Here is a 23,906-nt window from a genome sequence, read left to right on the forward strand (position 1 = left end):
TCACCCTGGAAAGAGTTGCCACAGTTCTGGAGATTGTCAATAGAGAGTTCACACTGTATAAACAAACAGTTCTATCTTTTGAGTTTCTGTGCACTGAGATTAAAAGCCGAGTTTTCAAATCATGCTCCTCCGCTGCACCTGCAAACTTTCTTATATACCTGTGGCATCCATATAATGGGGGTGTGTGCATTCAGACAGGTATTCACACAGTCAGTTCTGTTAAATGGAGGTAGCACAAACATCTGAAATCACTGCCTTTGAAAATTCTCCTAAAGATGTTGGTTAAAGGAAAAGGAAGTCCTTGCTTCATTTTATAAACAGAAGGATGGGTTAAAGCCTATGACTGTGATAATGGAGCTTTGAGTTTCGTTCCAGGCTCCGCTGCAGACTTTATGGTTCTTAAGCAGTATGCCTCAGTTTCCCCAATTGTAAAATTTAGGATCACATTTACCTGCATCACAGGATTTTTGCAATGCTGATCTCATTAATAGACATAATTTACATAAACTGCATTTAGCTCAAGTAAATATGTTCATTGGCGGACTGAGAGACATAACTCCCCATCCCTAACCCAGCACCTTCATGTAGAGCTGCAATACAGCCCCAGTGCAGGCAGTACTTGAATATCAGACATATGGGCTGGAGTAATAGCTGCCGCTCCTCTCTGTGGCTGTACAGTGTTTGTAGTGTTTGAGAGCCTGAGATGGAAGATGCAGAAGAAGCAAAGTGTAATTTTCAAAGTTTCACAGATGTGTAGAATTATCAAATGATATATAAAGTTTTTAGCTCTTTAGATTGTATTTTAGTGAACTCTGCAGAGGACCAAAGTGGATTACAAAATTTAGTAGTCTATTGCTTTTTCTCATGACATTTTATCTTTTCTTCACCTTTCCATCAAAGTTACTTGATGTAGGATTGGAGACATATCCCTATCCTCCAGAATCAGAAGAAACTGAAGATGCCACATATCCACGTATAGGGGTGACTCTTAGACTTCTTGACAGTGTGATATTTTTTGAGGAGCCTGTGGTTGCCAGATGGGATTCTGCAGGTACAGTCAGTCTTCAGCCAGCTGTTACACACAAATGCTAAATCCAAAAACCTCTCAAGTTCAAGTCCCAGAATTCAGATCTGGATTTTAATTTTTCCAAAGTTCCTGGAGTATTTGGAACTCAGACTTTGGCAAGTCCCATTATAGAGATGAGATCCAGTTCAGATCCAGAGTTTGGATGGGCCCTTCGCTGTTCATTATCATTGATTTTTGAAAGCTTAACATTCAATTGGTGCATAATTTCGGTTAGACACAAGATCTTGTTGCTCCCTTATTCAAACAGTCTTCTGTAAATTATTTAGAAGTAAGGAAAATGTTGTATAGTGTTTCAGTCCTCATTCAAGTGATATGTCTTGGCAATTGGCTCCATTAAAAAAAATCTTTCTAAAAGAGCGATAGGCTATTATCTCTGCTTTACTGTTTGGATTTACATGGTTTAGCTCCCATATAGTGTAAATATTAGAGCAAGGCAGAGAAAGTTATTTCATTTTGTGAAAGATTTCAATATTTCAGTATTTAATTTCATTCTGATTAGGAACAAAAGCCCAAAATTTCAAAATTCTCTGTGAAAGGGCATTGAATCCTAACTCTGAGACAGTCTTCTTGGAATGCTGTCCTAGCGCTGCAGATCCTGGCGTCCCTGGGTGCCAGACCCTGGAAGTCCTGGTTTCAGAATTTACCTTGTTTCTGGAGAAACTTAATCAAAATTGAACTGCGTCTGAAGAATGTTTTGATTTCAATAAATCAGTAAATTCCCATGAAAAAATGTTTTGACCAAAGTTTCCTGGTCAGTTTTAGTAAATATGTTCTTCTTCCAATTCTTGCTAATGTCCATTCCATGTTAGGTGTGTGTGCTGGCAGCCCTCCCCCCACCTTCAGTTCCTTCTTACTGCCAGTGATGGTGGCGGAAGATCCTCTTGCTTCGACAAGCAGTTGTACCCGTGGTGCTTTTCTACTCTGCCGCTGATAGTAACAGCTCATTCAACAAGAGCACAGACATCGTCAGCAGCATTCCTGGCTCACATTCTGATCCAGGACATCTGCAGGATCGCAAACGTAGTCATCTGTCCATGCCTTCACCACCCAGCAGGCCTGAGATGACGCTGGCTTCGGGAGAGCGTTTTTGTAATCCGTGCATCCAAGAATCCTGGTCTACCTCCAGAGGCACTGTTTGTGAGTCACCTAATATGGAATGGACATGAGCAATCACTCGAAGAAAAAAAAATGGTTACTTACCTCTCATAACTGTTGTTCTTTGAGATGTGTGGCTCTTGTCCATTCCATGACTCACCCTCCTGACCCTCTGTCGGAGTTCCAGCAAGGAGAAACTGAAGGAGGGGGGAGAGACAATGGCACCTCTTAAACCGGCATATACCCACTCCACTCCAGAGGGTGCCAGAGCTGGCCCTATGGATACCACTGGGGAAAATTTTCTGGCACCGGTGCATGGGGCAAATACAAACCTAACGTGGAAAGGACATGAGCAACACATCTCAAAGAACAACAGTTACGAGAGATAACTAACCGTTTTTTTCCTCAATGTGCAAACAACCAAATTACAATAGCTGGCTTGAATAGAACTAACTTACCATCAATAGTGCTGCAGTTCCTCTGTGCCATTTATTTTAGTCTCAACAGTGTAACAGTACACCATTGATGGTTATAAGAAAAATTATAGCTAGAAAATTTAATTACAGTATATAAATAGATCTTGAGCCAAATTCTACTTTCAAATCATATATATTTAAAAGGCCAAATACTGTTCTCACACCAGTGTTAATCCAAAGTAACCCGACTGGATGTCAGTAAAGTTATTCCAGATCTACATTAAAGTGGAATTTGACACTTTATGTATTAAAGTTTGAGAGTAGTATTTATTATAAATGAGCTCCCAGACTGTTAGCTGCACCATCATCCGTGTTTTCATTTATCATTTTTAGGCTAGGGAGAAATTTTGATACCAATTGTAAGACTATCTTTCTCTTAACATCTATTGTCTGTATTACATGCCTAAGATTCTCCAGAGCTCAGCATACCACTTGACCCAAGTTCAGAATTGTGCTAACACCATCAAAAGCAGCAGCTCTAACAATTTTTTCCTTTTTTTTTTTTTATGTATATAATGTAGGCAAACAATGGAGAACTGATGGTATCAGTGACATAAAGTACAAAATGAAAGAGAAACAAATCTCTTTTGAGATGGATGCTTTTTATACAATCACACTGCTTCAGGATGCTCACCTCAATATGCCATATCAGTCATGGGAACTGAGACCTAATGGCACAGATGAATTACTTTTCACTGTTGTTACAGCTTTTGCAGAAGTTCAAATGCAGATTAAGGTACAGTAAATCTCTTGATACATGCAGCTCAACTACAGACCCTTATGGTTATTTATCAGAGCTAATTTTTGAGTCAGGCTGCCCTAGTAAGGATGAAAGCGTGAGGATAATTGTGTGTTGACCCCACCCCCTCATCATGGAATTGGGAAGGTGCAGGGTAGGGAATAGAACTGGTGCTTTAGCCTAGGTTTTTGCCCAGAAGGGCCAGCAGGCAGCATACTGCTAACAGAGTTCTAATTAATGTATTTTGAAAGCTGCAGCTCCCCCCCATCCCATGTTAAATTCAGGACCATCATACAAAGCACAGCTCACCACAAATTACCCCTCTTTCCCCCTCTAGTTTATGAGTCTTAAAAGGTAGCTCTTCAATTTTAATGCTACTTGCTTGGTGTAAAATCTCCTCCTCTGATTTACATACACAAATCTACCATCTAGTTACCCTCAAAATCTGACAGGTAACTGCCAGCTGAATTAAGAGCCACTATGGTGGCACTACTTATCCTAAACTCTCTAGGCTGAGAACACTCTAGAGGCAGGGGTGAACAGAGCAGATGAGGTGCTGGGCAATAGCAGACATGCATCCTTCCCAGTGCAGACAGACACCCATTTGAAGTTTTGGTCCTGGCAGCTATTGGTTGGTAGTGCTGGGGATATGGGGTGCAGGTGAATGTGTATGCATCAGAGGTATTTATAAAGTAGACATGAGAAAAAAGTAAATTATTTTTAAAAGGCCTGAAGTACAGAATATCAGTAAAAATGGTTTTTATTGCTTCATGCAACAGGGTAATCAGTGTATGCTGTCTTCAATAACTGTGGATGGGAGTGAAAAACTTTCCCACTTGACAGGAAAATGGACATCTCCAATTGACCTGACCATTGCTTTGAAAAAGGCTGGAGTGAACATTTTCCCATCAGACTACTCTTACAAGTACGTCTGCGTGAACAAGAAGGTGAGACAGCTATGACCTACTTTTTTTTAAAAAAAAAAATCCAATTTTCTACCTGTAGACAACATTTTTTGGCACAAAGGTGGATCTACGCCATACAGAACCCTCAGGTACCTGGGTGAGACAGCTGCAGAGCCACCCAAAGGAGCAGGAACCAGAATCTGGCCCACTATCTTTTGCCCAGAGCTTGCCTTCAATGTGGTAGTCTAGCATAAAGTGGTGTGATTTGTTGGATCCGTGGTTTCTGATTTGTACCCTTTATGTTACAGACTCCACTAGCAGAAGACACAACTTACCAACAGATGGCGCTGGTTGCATCTTCTTTTGCTTTCAGTTGGAGCAAGTGGAATCTGGCATCTGGTCAAGATCAAGTAGTTTTTAAGGTTGCTTTTTTAGACTTAGTCCAAAATAATGTAATATATGACTAGATAAGCAACACTGAACTACAGCTAGGTCATGTTTCTGAAATGAAGAGCTTTCTCTAAGGCCTGGCCCCTGGTGAACTCACCGATACCTTTGCTAAGTAACAGTCCTTTGGCTATTGAGATTGCATCTTTTGGGGTCTTCAGTTACTCTGCTTAACAGTTCTATATGCCAGGTGACCTATAAGCTTGGTTATGAAAGTTTAGCACAGTCCAGGGCTACCTGGTCTCTCCAGCTCTATCGCTGGGTACAAAAAGGATTTTCATTCAAAGGTAGGCTGAGGCAGAGTCCTCCATTACCCATTAGATATGTGATGATTTTATTAGTTGGCCAGCTGTAACCTGAGCTCGCCTTCCCTTCAGAGCAGCCCACAGTGCTCCTCTTTTGCAGGCAGACCTCAGGTGTCAGTTTTAACATCCACTTCTTTCAAGGCATAGAGAAGGGAGATTCTTCCTCACTTATTTTCTGTTCCCTGGTAGGACAGAGAGGAGCTCTTTTGGCAGGTAGGTAGAGTAGATTCAGTTGCAGCCTCTGACTGCAGGTAAGATAATTAACCCCTTGCTATTATAGGTCATACATTTGCTCCCACCCCCATTTGAGAGGGGAAACTAGTAGTCGTCACACACACACACACTTACTTCTACAGGTTAATATACAAAATGTCAAGGTTGAGTAATTTTGTTCTGTAAGACTTACGCAGTGCAAGACAACAGCTGTTAACTCCCACTTGCTAGATACTAAATGCCATTAGTAAATTTGGAGCTCTAAGGCAAATAATTTTAACAGTATTATTGAATAAATGAGTCTACAATATTCCCACCCTTTCCTTGGATTTGATGAAAGATAAATGTCACCATGGACAACTTTAATCACCACCACTTTTCAAAGAATCCTCAAGAGGAATTAGTGAATTGCTATGATTAAGGTATCTTCTGGCCAATCACCAGGAAGCTACAATGTTAATCTGTTTGAGTAACTGAGATGTTAATCCTGGAATCGGAGTTACTTGGCTCAGTGTGTTTAGAGATACTAGATGCATATGTAACTATTTGTCCCTACACAAGATTCCTGTTGGCCTTCCTGAGGGAGCCTGGCTACCTTGAACAGGACCCTCAAAAGCCAGCAAGCTGGGTGGGGAGCCACCTAAATTAGACAATACAAAATGCAGAGGACAGGGGTATGTGCCTCAGGAAGGGTGGAAGGGACAGTCCAGTTACCACTTATAATTTACAGGCTCTCTTCTGGATTTAGGTGCCTAAACCTAGTTAGCCAGCTCTGACAAAGAATCATGGTGGCCCAATATCTAAAAACCACAGTGGTTAGAGCATTCATCCAGGAGGCAGAAGACCCAGGTTTCACATCCATGCTCTTTTTTCTGGGGGTGAGGGGACAGGGGGAGAAGGGGACTTGAATCCAGGTTTCCCACCTCCTGCTGGAAGTGCTGTAACCCATGCAGCGTTGGCTAAAACACCACCTTCTGCTGTTGCATGCAGGGCCTGATCCCATAAGCACTGTAAGCATCTGAGGACATCTACCATATTAGCCCTCCCCTGACAGAACAAATGCAGGAGCTCAGACTAGACATTTCCCTAAGTCACATACTCCGCATCAGGACTTAAGTGGTGGTGCACGTGCCCACTGACATTTGGCACTATGGGGATTTTGAGGACCTACATTTTGGATTCAGGCACCTTCCTCTTTTGATCAAGACACCTAGGGCGAGATCCAAAGTTACACAAGTCTCTGCTGGAGCAGGGAATTAAGCCTGGGTCTCAGCATCCCAAGCTATCAGCTTTCCTCCCTACATTAACTGTATGTCTATCTAGAAAATGTAGTAATGTTACAGCATTTACTCTTCCATTCTGCTGTAGGTGAGTGAACACCTTAAAACCAATGCTGTTAAAGATGAAGACTGGTCCCTTTATATGTTTAATGGTCAGCGAGCACAAAGGCTTATAATCAGTGAAACTAGCGAAGCCTTCTCAGAAGATCTAGCGAACAATACTGAATTTCATTCTACTCTGTACCATCTGATCAAAGATTTTGCCAGTGAAGAAGCAATTGAAAAAGTAAAGAAAGCCAGCTGCCTATTTATTGATGCTGTATACCAACTGCTCATTGCTACTAGAGTGTTAACATACTCTTAAGCCAATATTTTAAATTAACTTTATTGAGCATCAAGAACTCGGTCAATAACATTACATTTGATGTCTCATTTCACATGCAAATCAAAACAGCTTTTTAAATGCCTAAAAATGCATTAAGAAAAAGTTTTTGCGAATAAAATTCATTACTTTCTAGTAACTACACATGTAGACCCATTTATTACAAGCTTCAAAAGGAGAGACAGCTATTTTTTAGGTTGTTCTAATCTTGAACAGGATTAAGACATTTGGGAAGATAGTCTTCTGTGGTCAGAGGGGGAAGTTTTATTTCCCAATCATGCTTTAAAATGTTTTACCATTGAACGTTAAGTATAGTCTAAAAAGCTTCAAAAGGGATTTTAAATATACTACCTCAACTCATATTAGAAAGTTAAGTAATTCTAGACTTGAGAGCTATGTTTACACTAGTTTATATAACACAAATTGAGTCAAAACAGGACGTCTAGGGGAGGGGAAAAAAAGGAAGATTTTACAAATTAAAATACAGATTGTGTGTTATACTGGTGGTGGTCCATTGTGTTGAAGTTTAGTATGTGGCCACAGCAGTTGTTGTAGTGATGTCCAGGAACTTCCAGTTCCCACCGGGGCAGCATCTGCAGGTCTTTGGAGAGAGAGACCTGTGAGGAAGCTTGTGAGTGCAGCAAGGAATACAATGATGGTAAGAGAAATCCAGAGAGTTTTGTTAGCCTTGGAGAAGGAAGTCTTCAGATGAGATGCCCACGATGACATGATGTTGCAACTGTGGAGAAGCCATAAACATAGGACAGACATGCTTTTCTTCAAGGTTTAAATATCATATTGTCTGACTACTAATCCAGAATATAAATTGTATGTATTGAAGACAAGTTTGCCGCTGTACTAATAGCCAGCTACACTGGCATGTTATATTCTGGGTTTACAATGCAGGCTCCAGTCAGCACTAGATGCTAAAGATGTTTTATAGAAAACTCTGAAGAGGCACAAAAACTGTTTTCAAAGGCAAATATGGGATTTCTTCACACATTCCATTCGCATTAATGGAAAGTGTGTGGCTAAATCTCTTAGTGGGCATTGCAAATATCAGCCATTTTTTCTGCAACAGAAGGGTTTAATGTATACTCCAGTGCCTTCCTCTGTAAATTTAGAATGACAGGGCTATCTGGACTAGTTAAGAACTTAGGCTTTGATCTCCGAGGGGCAGTGTTGAGGCAGAGCACCACACTGCAAGGGGTCACATCTCAAGATGAATTTGTGAGCTTGTCATACCAGAAGTTGTTCTGTTCTTGACTAGCACCAAAAGTAGAGCTTTAACCTGCTAACCGACTACTTAATGCTTCCTACTTTGAAAGGCTGACATCAATAAAAAGTCAAGATTACCACTCTGCTTCCTCTTCCCATGTCCTCCACTGGACCACTACTTCCCCTTACAGAAATTCATGTTTGCAATTGAGAAACTTACGCTGATCCTAGACTCCATTTTGATGGATTTTTCCCCCTTTCAGTAACACTTAACTTCCTTGCTTTGTCTTCTTGTATTTCTTCAACTGGTGGTTCTGCCTGTTTGGTTCTGCAAGTAAGTTTTAGAACTTAAAAGTTTCCTGGTAAACACTCATCAATACACAAACAGGCACATTTTTATAAATAGAGTAAGTATTCCAGTTTACAACAGCTTTGACATGCAACATGGTGTCAAGCGCAAGAAGCAAGCCCACCTTGAAGTCTTGCAGATTAAGTAATCAAGACCTACTTTGTTTCAGACTTTTCTTCCTCAGACTCTGTCCAGGAATATGTGCTAATGAATCGTCGCAGTGAAGGACGCTTCTCATTTTGTTTTGATCCCAGTCGGCCCCTGCCAAATGTACATACTTGAAAATAAGTACTTCAGCTAAAGCTTTCAGATCACAGTAAAGAAAATAACTTCAGTGCAAGATAGAGATAAACGAGCATGCTTATTTAATGTTGGGGTAGGCTATGAAGATTTTGGGAAATATTTTTCAAGTTTGACTCCCAGTTTAATATTTAAGCAGAAACTATAAGGTGCCAGATTTTCAAATTTTCACATGTCCTTGCAGTTGAAGTCCATGGGAACGCCGAACCTCTTAAATTTGAACTTCAGGCCTCTTGATGTGGACACTTGGGTGAGAGTGTAAAAGCTGAACTTCAGGGTTTACATAGCATAGACATTTACAGCATTACTTCCAAAAGATCCTTAGTAAGCTACTCCAGTGGAACGGTTTACTACAGCCATAATGAAGTTGAAAAATTAAGGCCCATTTAAAAACAAACAAAAAATCAAGTAGCCTTACCAACTGCTTGATCGTCTGTTGAATTTGTCACTTTTTTCATTTCCATCAGTTCCATATAATTGGGCCTGTAAAAGAAGGTAAAATGCAAACTGACCAGTTTGAGAATGAAAACAGTCACCCTTTGACAACCCTTACTTACCAGCGGCAAACCACTACCAATGTTTCCAATATTCCTGGGCAATGCTGCAATACTGACTCTTCGCAGGGATGATGGCTACACAAAGAAGAGCTATTAACAACTATTATGCATTGGTTAGATTAACTACTAGTTTTAAGCATGTTAATTGGAGGCGTAGATTTATAAAAGTTGATGTTTAGTTAGTATAAACACTAAAAAGATACATCTGGGTAGTACTTGAAGTATGCTTTCTTAAAAAAAATAATTTTACATATTAATATGCGGGTTATTTTCCAGATTAGAAACAACATCCATGTGTATCTGCTACTGCAAATTCTGAAATTTAAAGAGGTCTTAAGTTAACCTACTGGAGCGCAAAATATAGATCCTATTGCCAAACTTGCTTTTAGATATCTCTTGGCTCAGTATGTTAAAGACCACTCTTTTGAGAGCTTCATTGTTGAGGACCCCATGAGAGCAATAGTTGTTGCACTCAAGAGGGACGGGCCTCAAAAAGAGAGATTATGGACCCACTTACAGCAGCACATTGAAATTTTAAAGTTTTTCCTTTGAAATGTTAGCATATCTAATCAAGTTAGTTTGCTTTTGTGAGTTTAGGGAGTTAGAGAGAGCCTAATAGATACAGCTTTCATGTGGATGTCAAGCCCCAGTGGAGTACATGTACAAGGCAGCTCTGAAGAGCACACAGCATTCCATTTACTTTTATAAATTTCAGTGGTACTGGTACCTTGAAGTTGAGAGAACTTGGAAGCTTTTTATTTGTAGATTCATCTGTAAAGAGGAAATGGTATTGTAAGCAGATTTTTAAAGATTGCCATTGTGGAAGAGAGCCAGATGGTCTGACCATCTGCAGGTCCTATTTAAGTTTACAGCAGCTAAGCATCTCTGGGGGGGAAAAACCCAAGCAGCAAGTGTCAAAAACAAATCAGTGTTGTCGTGTCTCTAATATCCTGGGCCAAACATGGCTACAAGGTGGGTGAGTGGATCTCTCACCCACTGGTCTCTCTGAAAAGAGATTTAAAAATGGCCAACGAACAAATAAATACTGGATACAGCTAGAGACTTGTAACCATTAGCTCAAACTACCTAAGCTAGTTAACATTGCACATTAGTGCATGCCCTGTGCAGGAGGGGTCACTTCTTAACTAGACCTTGTTAATGAGCCCAGCAGATCTACTTTATCTTTAACAAGTTAAATCTGTTTTTACAGGATGGAGTACTTCTCCATGCCAATTTTTACTCCTTCCTTCTTGGCTAAAGAGCTTCTGCAAGGATGTGTGCGCTGTGCACGTAAGACTAGGATCTTTTAAATTTAAAGAAATGTGCTCTGATTTTCAGAGCGCTGAACGCCTCCAACTTCCATTGGAGTCTCAAAAGCTTGGAGCTTCTGAACTCAGGCCACTGAAGATTGATCAGATGTACATTAAAATGAACATCCAATTTGTAATTTACTGCATATAAGAGTCAAATTCACCAGCCTGTGTTGCACCTTCCAAAGAGGCCTGCTACTCCATGAGTGAAATGAGAGATGTTTTCAGAGATTCAGGAGGGTCTGCTTAAAAGTCTGAAGTTATAGTTGCCCTTAAATGTTTCCAATAATCATCTAAGTTAGGACAATCAATAAGTTTTTCTGCTGCTACACATTACAGTTCGGTATCATAACTGTACAGGAGATAAAGTATTTCTATAGCACCTCCCATCCAAGGAAATCAAGCAGCTTTATAAATACAAGCTAAAGGGCTCAACTGATGGCAGTTACTTAGAAGAGAAATGAAAATATGCTTAGGTTTAACAATTACCTTGATCCCCAAAGGAATTAAAGCATCTTTCATTTTGTAGCAAGACCTGTTTCAACTCCTCAAGTTCTGCATGCTCTTTTGTATACATGCGTTTCAAGTTTTCCACATGTTGAATCATCACTTCTACTGCCTTACTGACACGGCTCTCCTAGCAAAGTAAATGCAATACTCGGTGAAAAACGTTAGCTCTTCAGGACATTGAATTATGCTTGGAGTAAAACCACCCACATAATCATTCTAACTTATGGCCTTTCATATCCATCCACACAACAAACACACACTCTTGTCCGGGGTCTCAACTCACCTCACATCTTGATCACAGCAGCTTCCTTTTCTCAATCTTGCCGCACTCATTCGTTCAAAGATGAATGCAAAGATGCTGCAAAGATCATTTTCCTAGCAGACCACATCACCCCTCTGAATCCCTCCACTTGCTCCCCCTTTCTCTATCATACACAAGCTGCTGGTCTTCAGTTTCGAGGCCCTTCGTGACCTATCATCTCTCATTCACTATTGAGATGTTGACTTCTGCCTCTGATTGCCCATGATGCCAGTCTCATGTTGGCCAAGACATAAGTAACATCTGTCAGGGATGATTTAGAGCAGGGGTTCTCAAACTGGGGGTCAGGGGTCACGAGGTTATTACATGAGGGGTTGCGAGCTGTCAGCCTCTACCCCAGACCCTGCTTTGCCTCCAGCATTTATAATGGTGTTAAATATATGTTAAAAAGTGTTAAGTGTTTTTAATTTACTGGGGGGGGGGGAGGGTCGCACTCAGAGGCTAGCTGTGTGAATAGTACAATAGTTTGAGAACCTCTGGTTTCGATAATAATTATTCCTGCCTTGGTGCAGAGGACTAGACTAGATGACCTGTCGAGCTCCCTTCCAGTCCTACATTTCATGCCTACATTTCTATGCCTCATTTTTTAGTGGGGATGATTGGGAAGTTAAATGGATCAGTAGACTAGAGATGGAATATCTGTACTAGCGGAGATAATAGGAAAACACCCTGATACCATTTACAATGGACAAGATAAGCCTGGAATGGAAGATGAGGTAAAAAGTAGCTCAGGCATGCACACAGTATGGATAGGTACAGGGATTGGTTCCTGAAGCATAACCAAGCCAATCCCAAAGCATATGATACAATGTATAGTTAGGAATTCATGTGTTATAGTGTTGGTAGAAATGTATACCAGGAGAAGGTGTGTGTAACTTTGGGTGTGCGTACCCTATACCTAAACCCATCCCTGATGCTTTAGCTTGATCAACTCCACATAGTTTCCTTTTATTTGGCATACAGCAAAGCTAAGTGACGAATACTGGAGTTTTGGAAGCGGTCTTGAGGGGGAACCCCAATATCTCCATCTCCCACTTGTTAAGTTTTCAAGCACCTTCATGCTTTCCCCCATACTGCCCCTCATGCTTGGGAGATGCTTTGAGTAAACATCTGCAAAACACATTTTTGTCCTTCTTAAAACCTCCCCTTTTCCATGATGCCTATAAAAACTTGACAATGGATAGGCCATGGTGTGCTGAGACCATTGCCTATCTGACTGATATTATCTCACCTTTTCCTTGTACTTCCATCTATCTATCCAGCTGTTGTATCTTGTCTTATATTTAAATTGTAGGCTTTTGGGGATAGGGACTGCTTTTGTTTTACTTGCACAGCACCTACCACACTAGGATCTTGGTCCGTGAATAGGACTCCTAGATGTGACAGTGATACAAATGAGCATGCAGATCACCAACATAACATGCTTTTTAATACTATTGTTCCAGTAAATTGTGTACTGTATAAACTACAAGTTCAATTACAAATACTGAGTGGAATCTGTTAGAGAGATCTTTAGACTAAAGAAAGCTTCCTTACTTTACATAAAGTAGTAATTGAATCCGATTACCTGATTAATGGCTCCCAACATCTCTGCTCTACTAGCAAGTCTGGCAGCATACTGGCTAAGGAACTGCAAGCTTTCCTGCAGCTTCTTAACGATCTCCTGTGCTTGGTTATCTTCGTCACACAAAGGTGCTAGAGACTGAGAAGTTCACGGGCGGAGGGGGAGAGGTGGGGAGGAAAGAAGAGGGAAATGTAACAGCGCTAATAAGTGAGATGCCAGTCTAGCGGCTTGTGGAGTGAATGTTACTCTGCAAAGGAAGCGATCACACCTAAATGGGATTCTGCTTGGGCGTACCTGTTTGCATGATCAAATATGTTAGGGCCAGATAATCAGTTGGTGTAACTAAATTCCGCACCGCTGGAAAAAACAAAGGAGTTACGCTGATTTACACCAGCTAAGAACTGTAAGTTTGACATTCACTTTATGGTTTTATTAGCTCACTACAAGAGCACTCGGAACAGAAGAATGTCCCATTTGTTGCTTTCTAAAAAACTCTTCAGTGTCTGTAATATACACATTTAAAAATAAAAAAAGACCAAAAAACCTCAGTGCTAAACAAAGCCATATTTGACTCTATTTATATGATCAAATCCAAAAATAAAATCCAGCAAAAACTTTACATTAAGTAAGGCTGTGTACACACTACCACTTATATCACTATAACTTGGGTCGCGCAGCAGTGAGAATAAGCCACCCCCAAATGACATAAGTTACACTGACCTAAGTGCCAGCGTGGACAGCGCTACATCGGCAGGAGAGCTGCTACCATCACTCGTTGGGGTAGATTAATTAAGCTGACGGGAGAGCTCTCTCAGCATCAGTACCGAGGAAAGCTCTCTAGTGTAGCCATAGCCTAAATGAAGTTACTATAAGCTGGGTGTGCAAGTGGTTGAAAGACTGAACTCAAAGAGTAGTTATTAGTGGTTTGCAGTCACGCTAGGAGGATGTAAAATATTTTCATTAGTTACTTGGATAACGGAGAGGAGAACGTGCTTATAAAAAGTTTGTGGCTGACACCAAGCTGGGAGGGGTTGCAAGTACTTTGGAGAACAGGATTAGAATTCAGAATTACCTTGTCAAATAGGAGAATTGGTCCTGAATTTCATATTGATTTCAGAGAGAAAAAGTGTAAAGTAGTACCCTTGGGAAGGAAAAGGCAAATGCACAAAGCCAAAATGTAGAATAACTGGCTAAGCAGTAATAACGCTGAAAAGGAGCTGGGTGTTATAGTGAATTAGAAATTGAATAGGAGTCAGTGTGACGCAGTTGTAAAAAAGGCAAATATTCTGGGCTGTTAACTGAGGTGTTTACGTAAGACAAGGGAGGTAATTGCCCCACTCTACTTGGCACTGGTGAGGCCTCAACAGGTGTATTGTGTTCAGTTCCAGGCACCACAATTTAGGAAAGATGGGGACAGACGGAAGAGTCCAGAGGAGAGCAACAAAAATGATTACAAAGTTTAAGAAAAACCTGACCTATTAGGAAACAATCAAAGACTGGACATATTTAGTCTTGGGTGGGGGCGGGGGAGCCTGGGGGGAGGGGGAGAGGAAGGGGTGAGAGAAAGAACCTGATAATATATTTGAAGGCTTAAGGGCTGTTATGAAGACAACTGATCAATTGTTCGCCATGTCCTCTCAGGGAATGAGAAGTAGTAATGGGCTTAATCTGCAGCTAGGAATATTTAGGTTAGCTATTAGGAAAAAACTTTGTAACTACAAGGATAGGTAAGCACGGAACATGCTTCCAAGAGAGGTGGTGGAATCCCCATCACTGGAGGTTTTTAAGAACAGGTTAGACAGACACCTGTCGGATCGGTCTAGGTATACCTGGTTCTACCTCTGCATAGCCAACTGGACTTGAAGACCTATTTAGGTTCCTTCCAGCCCCATATTTCTATGGATTAAAATGTACTGTCAGGCCACTTGCTCGCTCGCTCCCTCCCTCCTTCCAATCTCATCCATTGCTAACCTCCAGCAGCTTCAGCCCATTCATGATCTCCCTTTTCAAGTTTTCTTCAGCCAAATCTCGGGACCTTTCTTCAAGCCTCACTCGCTTATCCAAGGTGAACAAGTCACATTTAAAGCCCAGAGACAATCTGAGAAACTCTGCCTGTCATAGGGGGGAAAAAAACATCATGACATAGTACTGAATAGATCAGGCATCACAGAAGTAAGAGTTACCTCAGAGAATCAATAGCTAGTGCTAATGATTCCATGAATGGCAGGAGGAGGCTTTGTAGGAGAACACCCCAGTTCTGAACCTTCCCCAACAGGCTTTGAATCCAAAAAACTCAACATTTTCAACTCTACCCATATCTAGTGATAGGTAATTAGTTTACCAACAGAATAGCTACCCTCTCTCTCTCCACATCCCCATCAGTTCATCCTGTTGGGAAAGGCAACATTAAACAATTCTGCCTGGCAACATGAACAGTACTGTTAGCACATTCTGTTGGGCTGAAGCTTGTGTCTAGGCCAGAACTCTCCTTCCTCCACAAAACGACACCAGTGGAGAAAATTCAAACCCAAAAGTTTATATAATGACAAGAGAGTCATTTTTATAGCCTTCCTCCTCTTCCCCCTTTTCCTGCACAGCTTGTGAGTATCTTTTGATAAACAGATTTCAGCTTCATCCTCTGAAAGGATCTCCCTTCACCGCCGGCACACAGCGGGCTTCAATTGGACATGGAAGTCCAGTAACACCCCTGGCATGGATATTTACCTAAATCAAGGATTTCATTACTTGAAGGGGAGGCAGAAAGTCAATTTTAAAACCTCTCAGAACACTGAAAAATGATTTACCTGAATTTCAGAAAGAAAGGACCATTAGAAAGAGTTCTACTTGCTGAAATATTTCAGGATACAAGTAGTCAAGACTCACCTCCATCTCCTTCTCATTAGGAGAAACACTGTGGGAGGAAAACGAATAAACCACATAAGAAGAGCATAGTGCAAAGTAAATGCAAATGGGCATCAGATTACATGAGATACATACTTGTCATTTTGTTTGGTTTTGGTCATGTTAAGGCCAGTCATAGTGGGAGAAGAATTCCCTGATAATTAAAGAGACAACACACAAAATTTTAGTTGTTAGGTTGAGGAATAAACTCCCCTTAAAAAGAGGAGTTTATGAAAGACTTAAAAAGTTCAGTCACAAGAGGGAAAAACTTGATTAAGACTCCTTGGGTTGAACTATTGTCTGGTAGTAGCAGCAGCAGCATGCATTAGAACTAGGTTAAAAGTCAGCAAGGCAGCTCATTAGTGTTACCTTTCAATGGCCAAGACCCCAAAAAGAGTCAGTCCTTGTTTGATTAGTTTGTGGCTTTAACCACAGAAGTCCAGATCCAGATCTGAATTTGCAGTAGTTGGATCTTCGGTTTTGGTCCCCACTACAACCTCCTCCCCACAACTTCAAGATAAGCATTAGAGAAGCCACCCCAAACTCACTATTAACAGTTCAATAAGGATCAGCACATGGGCAGAGACAGCCAAGGCTAAAGGTGAGGCACTTCCTAAAAGGGAAAGCCAGCTTGGATTCAGTAGAAACTGACACCCAGCTTTCAGATTCTTACACTGCCCAAACCTTTGATGGGGTTGAAAGAAGTTGCTCTATATCCCTGTTGGAGTAGGGGATGCAAGTATCATAGTTTGCATTAGGATATCATTGGGTGTAGTAAAAGCTTGGCCTGTTTGGACACCCCTCAAGAGTGTCCAAGGGAAAATAGAGCTGGATTAGACTAGTGCTGGTAGGAGGTGGATGAAGAGCATGTCTTTGTAGGATAGCATTTTGTTCCTCTCCATTTTAATACCTAATGACAAACACTTTAAAGTTTACACAACATAAAATTGACAAAGCTGCTTCCCTCTCCAAAGCCAGACTAGAATAAGCACATCATACAAGGTAAAAGATTCTTCTGTAGCGGTCAGCTCTTTACATGAACAATAATCCTAGGTCTGTGTGTTGGCAACTGCTTGTACCCTGTGGTAGGAACCTGGAACATTTCTGTCACCATGGTATCAGAATTGACCATCATTCCCATGATCTGCTCAGTGGTTCATCAGCTCTTCACACCCCGTTGAAAACTACAGACAACGTTTGCTTTCAGTATGAAAAAGTGTGTCCTTGTCAGAGAGGGTTTTATTTTGCATTATATGCACTTTTAAGAGTTTTCCCATCATAGTTAAGCATTAAGATAGTCTGTTCCAAGTACAAGCAATAGTTCGGTTGTACAGCAAACACAAAGAAATTAGGGATAAGAATATTCAAGCATTCTGAGGTTTAAGACCAATGTGTTTTACTGGACACTAATCAAGCGTGCGCTTTAATGTGTTAAGTGATGTGAATTTCAACGAGGACCATTTACCTTTTCTACCAGAAACCGTAGCAGACACTTGTTCACTCTGCTCTTTAATAGCTTCCGATTCCCCATCTGTATCCTAAAAATGGTTTGAGAGAGTAATTATACAAACTTGCCACAAATACTGGACAAGAAGATCAGCTATGATGGAGGTACTCTAGTCCTACAGTGGGTTTGTGTGAACTAATCAGGTACTTTATACTGCTGCTACCACTATGTATGGAAACTAGATCTTGAATGGGTTGGAAGGCTTCCACTCCCTAAATCAGTTGGGTCTTCCTCGGAGAAGGCTCATGTTACCTTGCAAACAACTCATGAAGTGACACCATCTAGAACTTAAGCAGTCAGATTACTATGCTGAAATATGAAATAGAGAGAATTTAAAGTAGCCCAAGATGGGCAGGGAAAAAAAAAAAAAAAAAAAACACAACCCACCACCAAGCCTATCCCATTTGGCCTGAACCCATGAGGGGAATCCCTGGACCAGATCCTCAGCTCATGTAAATCAGCATAGCTCCTTTGGCATCCAATTGACACTAGCCAAGGAACTGGTAGTACAGTCTCTGGGAGGGGAGTCCAATCCACGGCGGTGTTTACCCCTTTCATCCTTAATAGGTTTTCCTAGTGTGGGACTTTTCAGACATACCAAGCAATCCGTTTCTCAAGCCACCCCATCTGTCACTGCAGCATTCCCTGGCCTTCTCTTACAGCTAAAGCCAATGGGTTGCACATGTCAGCATTCCTAAAACTTTAGCAGTCTAGTCGAGCTCTTACCAGATCTAGCTTTAGTTCTTTTTCAGGTGTCGTTTTGTGATTTTCCATGCTGGGGCAAAATTCACTTTTAGTCGTTAGATCAGTACCTGAAGAGAGAGATTCCAGAAAGTGGATGTAAAGGTTTCAAAGATGAACAAATGTTACCTATTAACTAGATTTCTAAAGCAGAAACCACCAGTGCTCTCTCATAAAACCCTCCATAGTAATTACCAGAAGAAAATGCAAAAAAGAAAGAGGCCTTTGAAAGCCAGCAGCTCAGAGTGCTATAGAAAGCAGAGACAGTGATGCTATGGCACATTTATTGACTCAAAGCATCACAAGACAAAGGAGTACAGCTTTATATTGATCAGTCATGCTGGTTGCAGCTGCTCCAAGTTTGCAAGACAGTTTCTATATATTCAATTTTCCAAAACAATTGCTTTGGGCTGAAGTTTTCTATGCTTTGACTATTTGAATTTTCGGGGGATGGGAGGGAAGTTAAATTAAAAAAATAAAATAAAGTCAGCTTAGAGTTATAAAAAATATTTCTGATCTCACATGAAGAGGCTAAAGGAGGTTTGGAAGTGGTGCTCTGCTTAGCATTATGGAGTGTGTGGGAGCGAGTACAGCAGATGTAATTCAGTTACCATCACTTAGATGCTTGAATGTACCTTCATGTTCTGCTCCATGCGCTAGGTCTTTATTTGAAAAGCTAGAATAATGCGCAGTAGACGCTTTGGTGTCTAAAGTGAGCTGTGGTACACAGTACAGGTAGTTATTCAGCTGCAAGAAGGCAGAAGTTCAACAACTAGAGCAGATTATTAAACTCCAAAGGGTTGTGAGCTCCAGATCAAAGAGTAACAAACTGCTCAACTCCAGTCTAAGAAGCACACATCATTTTAAGTGCCACAACCGATCACCTCTGTTTTTTAGGAGGTTATATGCTCCATTGGAGAGGCTGCTGAATTTTTAAACATTCAAAAAGTAGCAGCATACAGGAAGCTAGACCTAATGCAATATTAAGTTTGCACAGCCAAGCACTCAGAAGGTTAGGTAATTCCAAGAGTTCACTTCTCCTGCAATGGTAACTCTGGCTGCAAAGAATCTTTTTAAAAAAATTAACAAAACACGAGTCTATATTAGTACAAACCAAAGAAACAGGATGTGCAACACGGTCAATAGTGTGATCAAGAACTTAGCTTCTAGAATTTTCTCTTTTACAGACTTTACACTGAATTAACGCCAGTAAACAAACAAAAAAAGTCAGCCCTACAAAGCCTACCTTATTCTTTCAAAAAGCAATAGATGTTATGGTTGGCACTACTGAAAGCAACAGCAGAGATCCACCAATAACCTCCTGCCTCTATTTGTATTAGAAAGACATTCTGTACAAGTATAGTGATGCCTTAGAAGTGGAGTGCTGACAGTTTAGCACAACATGGAAGATATAGGACAACTGGATATTGAGATTTCAAACTAGCACTTGTAGGATCTAAGCCATGGGCAGAGCTCTGCCATCCTACCCCACGCTGGCTCTGTGCCCAAGACTGTGTGCTTCCACCCAGCACACAGTCTTGATAAGCCAAGTGAAATATCTCCAGCAACGCTATTTTCTGAAGCCAGGCTGGTCTGGTTTTCCAAGAAAGGGTTTATGAAAGTAAATTAGAAAGGAAGATTACTGGTGAAGAAACAAATACCTTAAATCTGGCATCTAAAATTAGACACTTCAGAACCCAGCCCAAAGGAAGATGAATGTTCAGAAAAAGAAGGACATCTCTGGGGTTTATTACTAAATTAGCATATTCTAGAAGTGTGTTCTAAATCGATATTTAAAACAAGTGTTCTCTGCTATTCTGTGCGGTGCACTCTAAGTCAGCTTTTATACTCTGTATATGTATGATTTTCTTTAATTTAGGCTTGTGTGCACTCAAGGAGAAAAGTAGGGCCATTTGTTTTACTAAGGGAAGGAAATACATTCAGAAACAGAGATGAGACTAGTGTTGCTTGACATCTTAATGTGAGCTCACACTTTTCTACTTCCATATGTTTTGACAGAGCTGGTCAGATGATTAAAGATTTTGAAAAACGTGCATTGGGGGGAAGTGTCTGAACTCTTCCCTCACACTCTCTCCACCCCCACCTCCCCACAATGTTTTGGGCCGCTCAGGTTTGACATAGCTCGACTGAGGTTTCCCCATTTCCCTTCAACGGATCAACTGGCACAGTACTTTAGAATTTTCCTCATTTGTTTATATTTTCAGAAGAGCTGAATTAAATGTAATGCTTATGAGAGGAGCCTGATTGCCAGCCCTGGCAAGAGAGGAATCATCTTTACCAACTCATTCTGCGTGCCCCTTTTTGCAGGGTCTTAAACCTGGGTCTTAATCCTGCAATGGCTCCTGCCCAAGCAAAGCCCTATACTTGTGCAGAGTCCCAGTGAAATCTGGAAGCAGTTGCAGACCAAAAAGTTATTATTCTGAACATAATGTAGACTTAAAATTTGTGCAAAGCTCTCTTACTCAACTTCCTCACTTCAAAAAGATATGTTGGAAGCAAGCAGTTTCCCTATCACATGATAAATCTTCAGAGCAGCTACAATACCTGATACATTATCATTCAGGTCCTTCTCTTTATTTTTCTTCATTGCTATACAGGTTGATGTGTCTTCATCTTTTGCCCATGAAGCCTCAGACAATTGTGTCTCCATAGTGAGCAATTCTAGAATAGGAAGCAATAAAAGGCAGAGCCATTACTGGTAAGAAGCTGCATATACTCAAGGGCATGTTATTCAGACCTCTCAGACAAAATTCACTGTGCTTCCACTTTAAGAACTTACCAGTTGCTTTTGCGCTCTCCAAAGAAGATGCGATAGCTCCTTCTCGGGATGGTGCTGAATGGTCACTGCCAAGACAGGAAAACACTCAGACATTCATGATCTGATCGGTTTGGTTAATTTAAGAATTAAATGTACCCAGAGAGACTGACCTGGGCAAGACTGGAGTATCCGATGTTAAAGGCAAAGCATCACTCTCCTTAACAAAAGGAATGTTAGGGTTTTAGTGTTGATACTTTTAATAGGACATCACTTCTTGTGTAAAGCAAATGTATAATATTTGTCAGGTCCCAGTCTTAAACAATTCCTTTAGATGTAGCTAGATCTGGTTGAAATATGTTCGTTTCAGTAGAGAGTGGGTTATTTAAAAAAGCTGACCCGTATCCCCTGCCCACTTTTTTCGGCCATCTCTAGAGGTATAGGGTATGGTTTAATACCCGGGGGGTGGGGGGGAAGAAGAGATAAATCTGTTCACATCTATATTTTTGTTCCAAAAAGCTGTACTCCTGACCTTTATGCCAAAGAGCATCACACTTTAAAACCAAAAAGTGTGTCGTTTCAAAGAAATGTCACTCTGCTAGATTTCCTCCCCCACTTTAAACTGGGCCGAGACTGTGATGCAAGTCTTAAAGAGAGAAGTGACAATTTAACAAAGCCACTTGGCTTTTCCTGACATTTGTTCCCCCCACCACTTTCAAAGCCATGCTACATGGCTCACCAAGATGATATTGGGACAGACTCCCTTCCAGAGATACAGAAAACAACACTAGAAAAAGCTCTGAAGCTGCATCAGTGTTCCTTCTAAGAGACAATGAGCATAAAGCATTTTGCTTGGGTTAAATTCTGTGCTGTTTAAGAGATTAACATTTACATTCACGTCTCCATGTTTGATTCCTACTGATAGCAACATTGTACCACACCCACCAGATCTTATGGCAGAAAGGCACTGGTTTTTTCATACTAGCTTAATGGTCATAATTTTGATTCACCATTAAGGGCCAAATTCTTTTCTCCATTCAATTTGTTGCACCTGAGTAACTGAAATCTGGCCCCAAATCTGTAGCACTTTGCTGATACACAAACTGCCTTTTAAAAAGCTTTAACTTTGAATCCAGTGTGTATTTTACATTTTATTGTAAATTTCTTGGACCACCAACACAAAGCAAACACACTTGGAGTTACTTTAGTTTAGTTCTAAGATTTTGGTTTTGAATCCCAGTTGTCAGTAGTTAATTTGGAATTTTAGGAGGTTTGCATGGCTTTTGTGGCCACTCCTCTCAGTGTGTCTAGGGAGAGGATTTGCTTTAATGTGCATGTGACAAAGACTAGTGATGCTATTGTATTGTTAACCAGAGTGACATGGAAATACATTATGCTTTCCACCAGACTCATTTTATAATAGTACATATACAACAGGCGGTCTTGTACAGAGTGGTTAGTACGGTGCGTGTGGGGGGGACAGAAGCTCTTAAAATTAAAATTGTAAGTATCTTGGAGAATAGCTAAATAGCAGTAGGTAAATAGCTTTTGTGTTCCTTTACCATCCTGTACCAGCAAAGAGCTAGATATTAAGAGGATCTATAGTGTACAAAAGATATTTGGAACGTAGGTTCCTGAGGGAAAAATTTAACTCCCCTTGAAGTGAATGAGAGACCAGCCCACTTATTCAAGGGGAGAATTCCACCCCTGTACAATATATAAAAATCCTGTTACTATAGCATAGAAACAATGAACATTAAATGAAGGTCAAGGAGAAGTTTAATGAGCTCGCCCATGGAGGACATGCTGACTAAGAACCTGAGCAGATGTTAAAAAACACAAATGGGGGGGGGAGGGTAGGGAAGGAAAGTAATCAAAGCACAGAGATAGGAGTTAGCTGGAGTTTCTCAGCGAGAGATGTGCAGTATTGGTAACCTTCTCAAATTTACAAGAAAGATCTAGATGTAGGGATCTAGAAGGGAAGTGAGAAAAATCTATTTATTTATGAACTTTCTTTCTACAGAAAAAGCCTCCATAAGAATTTATCATAGAAACTTGCCATACAACCAACAATGTTCTGAAGGGGCAAGTGATTATGGACCTCTTGATGCTTAGGTCCCCAACCTTGTCCCTGCACTGGGCCTGTTTTTTAGAGGATGCAAGCTCAGCTGTTTCCGAAAAAAGTGAGACCCCTTTCAAAATGTGTTTAGTTGGGCAACCAAAAACTGAGTAATTTTTTTTTAAAGCCCCACCAGACAGCAGTAGTGTGTATGTTATTCAGTTTCCTTTCTTCCCCCCAGCCCCAACATTAGTGTAAGGATCAGTGAATAGAGTTCAGCTTGGTCAGCTGGATGTTTCCTCATGCAAATCTCTGCTATTTATATTCTTATTTGAATTCTCCCTTGGGCTTAAGGAAGCTACAATGTTTTATTTTGCTCTAGGGGCAGGGGCAGTATACTGGAATGGAAACAAAAAGATTCAAGGGGGTTTATAATGTAGTACTACCTCAAAATCAAGAGGGACTGACCAAAGCAAGAGATACCCCCAGGTATAATGCAGGAATAAATTCAAGCTTTCAGTGACTTTGTTACAAACCAAAGGAAAACTGAAAGCCGTTCTATACTTTTCATCCACACCTAGTTCTTTTCCTAGACTTTAAAGTGTTAAGAATGGTTGAAACTTTTGGCTCACAAAGGAAGGATTTTAAAAAAAGCCCACAATGTGGCTTTACTAACACACCTATCAGTGTATGCCAGAGATACCTGCCTTTAATAGGTTTAACAAAATCCTGAATTTCTGTAAAATCATGACACAGTTACTACCTGCTATATGTAATATATCAGTCATTCTAGCGAATCAAGGAAAGGATTTGCAATAGAGCCCAAACCAGCTCTGTTTACAAGTGTGAAAAATGCATGATCTCCT

General features: G+C 40.7%; 2 protein-coding genes across 6 annotated transcripts in view; one reads left to right on the top strand and one right to left on the bottom strand.

Moving 5' to 3' along the window:
* Window positions 1-7,008, top strand: part of LOC311519986 (GTPase KRas) — a 101,295-nt gene extending 94,287 nt beyond the window's left edge. For all 5 annotated transcript variants that reach the window (XM_084627141.1, XM_084627134.1, XM_084627136.1 and 2 more), the window contains 5 exons: window positions 901-1,051; window positions 3,180-3,394; window positions 4,177-4,344; window positions 4,611-4,724; window positions 6,636-7,008. In XM_084627141.1, the coding sequence (XP_084483267.1) occupies window positions 901-1,051; window positions 3,180-3,394; window positions 4,177-4,344; window positions 4,611-4,724; window positions 6,636-6,911 (924 nt within the window). In that variant the 3' untranslated portion in view covers window positions 6,912-7,008. The remainder of the gene's footprint in view (window positions 1-900; window positions 1,052-3,179; window positions 3,395-4,176; window positions 4,345-4,610; window positions 4,725-6,635) is intronic.
* A 412-nt stretch (window positions 7,009-7,420) lies between these two features.
* IRAG2 (inositol 1,4,5-triphosphate receptor associated 2) overlaps window positions 7,421-23,906 on the bottom strand; it is a gene marked incomplete at its 5' end in the record, with an annotated part of 60,593 nt that continues 44,107 nt past the window's right edge. The window contains 16 exons of the mRNA XM_084627125.1: window positions 7,421-7,668; window positions 8,368-8,475; window positions 8,656-8,757; window positions 9,215-9,279; window positions 9,354-9,428; window positions 10,075-10,124; window positions 11,153-11,300; window positions 13,060-13,194; window positions 15,028-15,168; window positions 15,940-15,967; window positions 16,054-16,111; window positions 17,423-17,495; window positions 18,191-18,276; window positions 20,771-20,887; window positions 21,006-21,070; window positions 21,155-21,201. Coding sequence (XP_084483251.1) covers window positions 7,425-7,668; window positions 8,368-8,475; window positions 8,656-8,757; window positions 9,215-9,279; window positions 9,354-9,428; window positions 10,075-10,124; window positions 11,153-11,300; window positions 13,060-13,194; window positions 15,028-15,168; window positions 15,940-15,967; window positions 16,054-16,111; window positions 17,423-17,495; window positions 18,191-18,276; window positions 20,771-20,887; window positions 21,006-21,070; window positions 21,155-21,201 — 1,542 coding nt within the window. The 3' untranslated portion in view covers window positions 7,421-7,424. The remainder of the gene's footprint in view (window positions 7,669-8,367; window positions 8,476-8,655; window positions 8,758-9,214; window positions 9,280-9,353; window positions 9,429-10,074; window positions 10,125-11,152; window positions 11,301-13,059; window positions 13,195-15,027; window positions 15,169-15,939; window positions 15,968-16,053; window positions 16,112-17,422; window positions 17,496-18,190; window positions 18,277-20,770; window positions 20,888-21,005; window positions 21,071-21,154; window positions 21,202-23,906) is intronic.

Source organism: Lepidochelys olivacea (assembly GCF_965140295.1).
Source record: "Lepidochelys olivacea isolate rLepOli2 genome assembly, chromosome: 1".
Taxonomy (NCBI): Eukaryota; Metazoa; Chordata; order Testudines; family Cheloniidae; genus Lepidochelys; species Lepidochelys olivacea.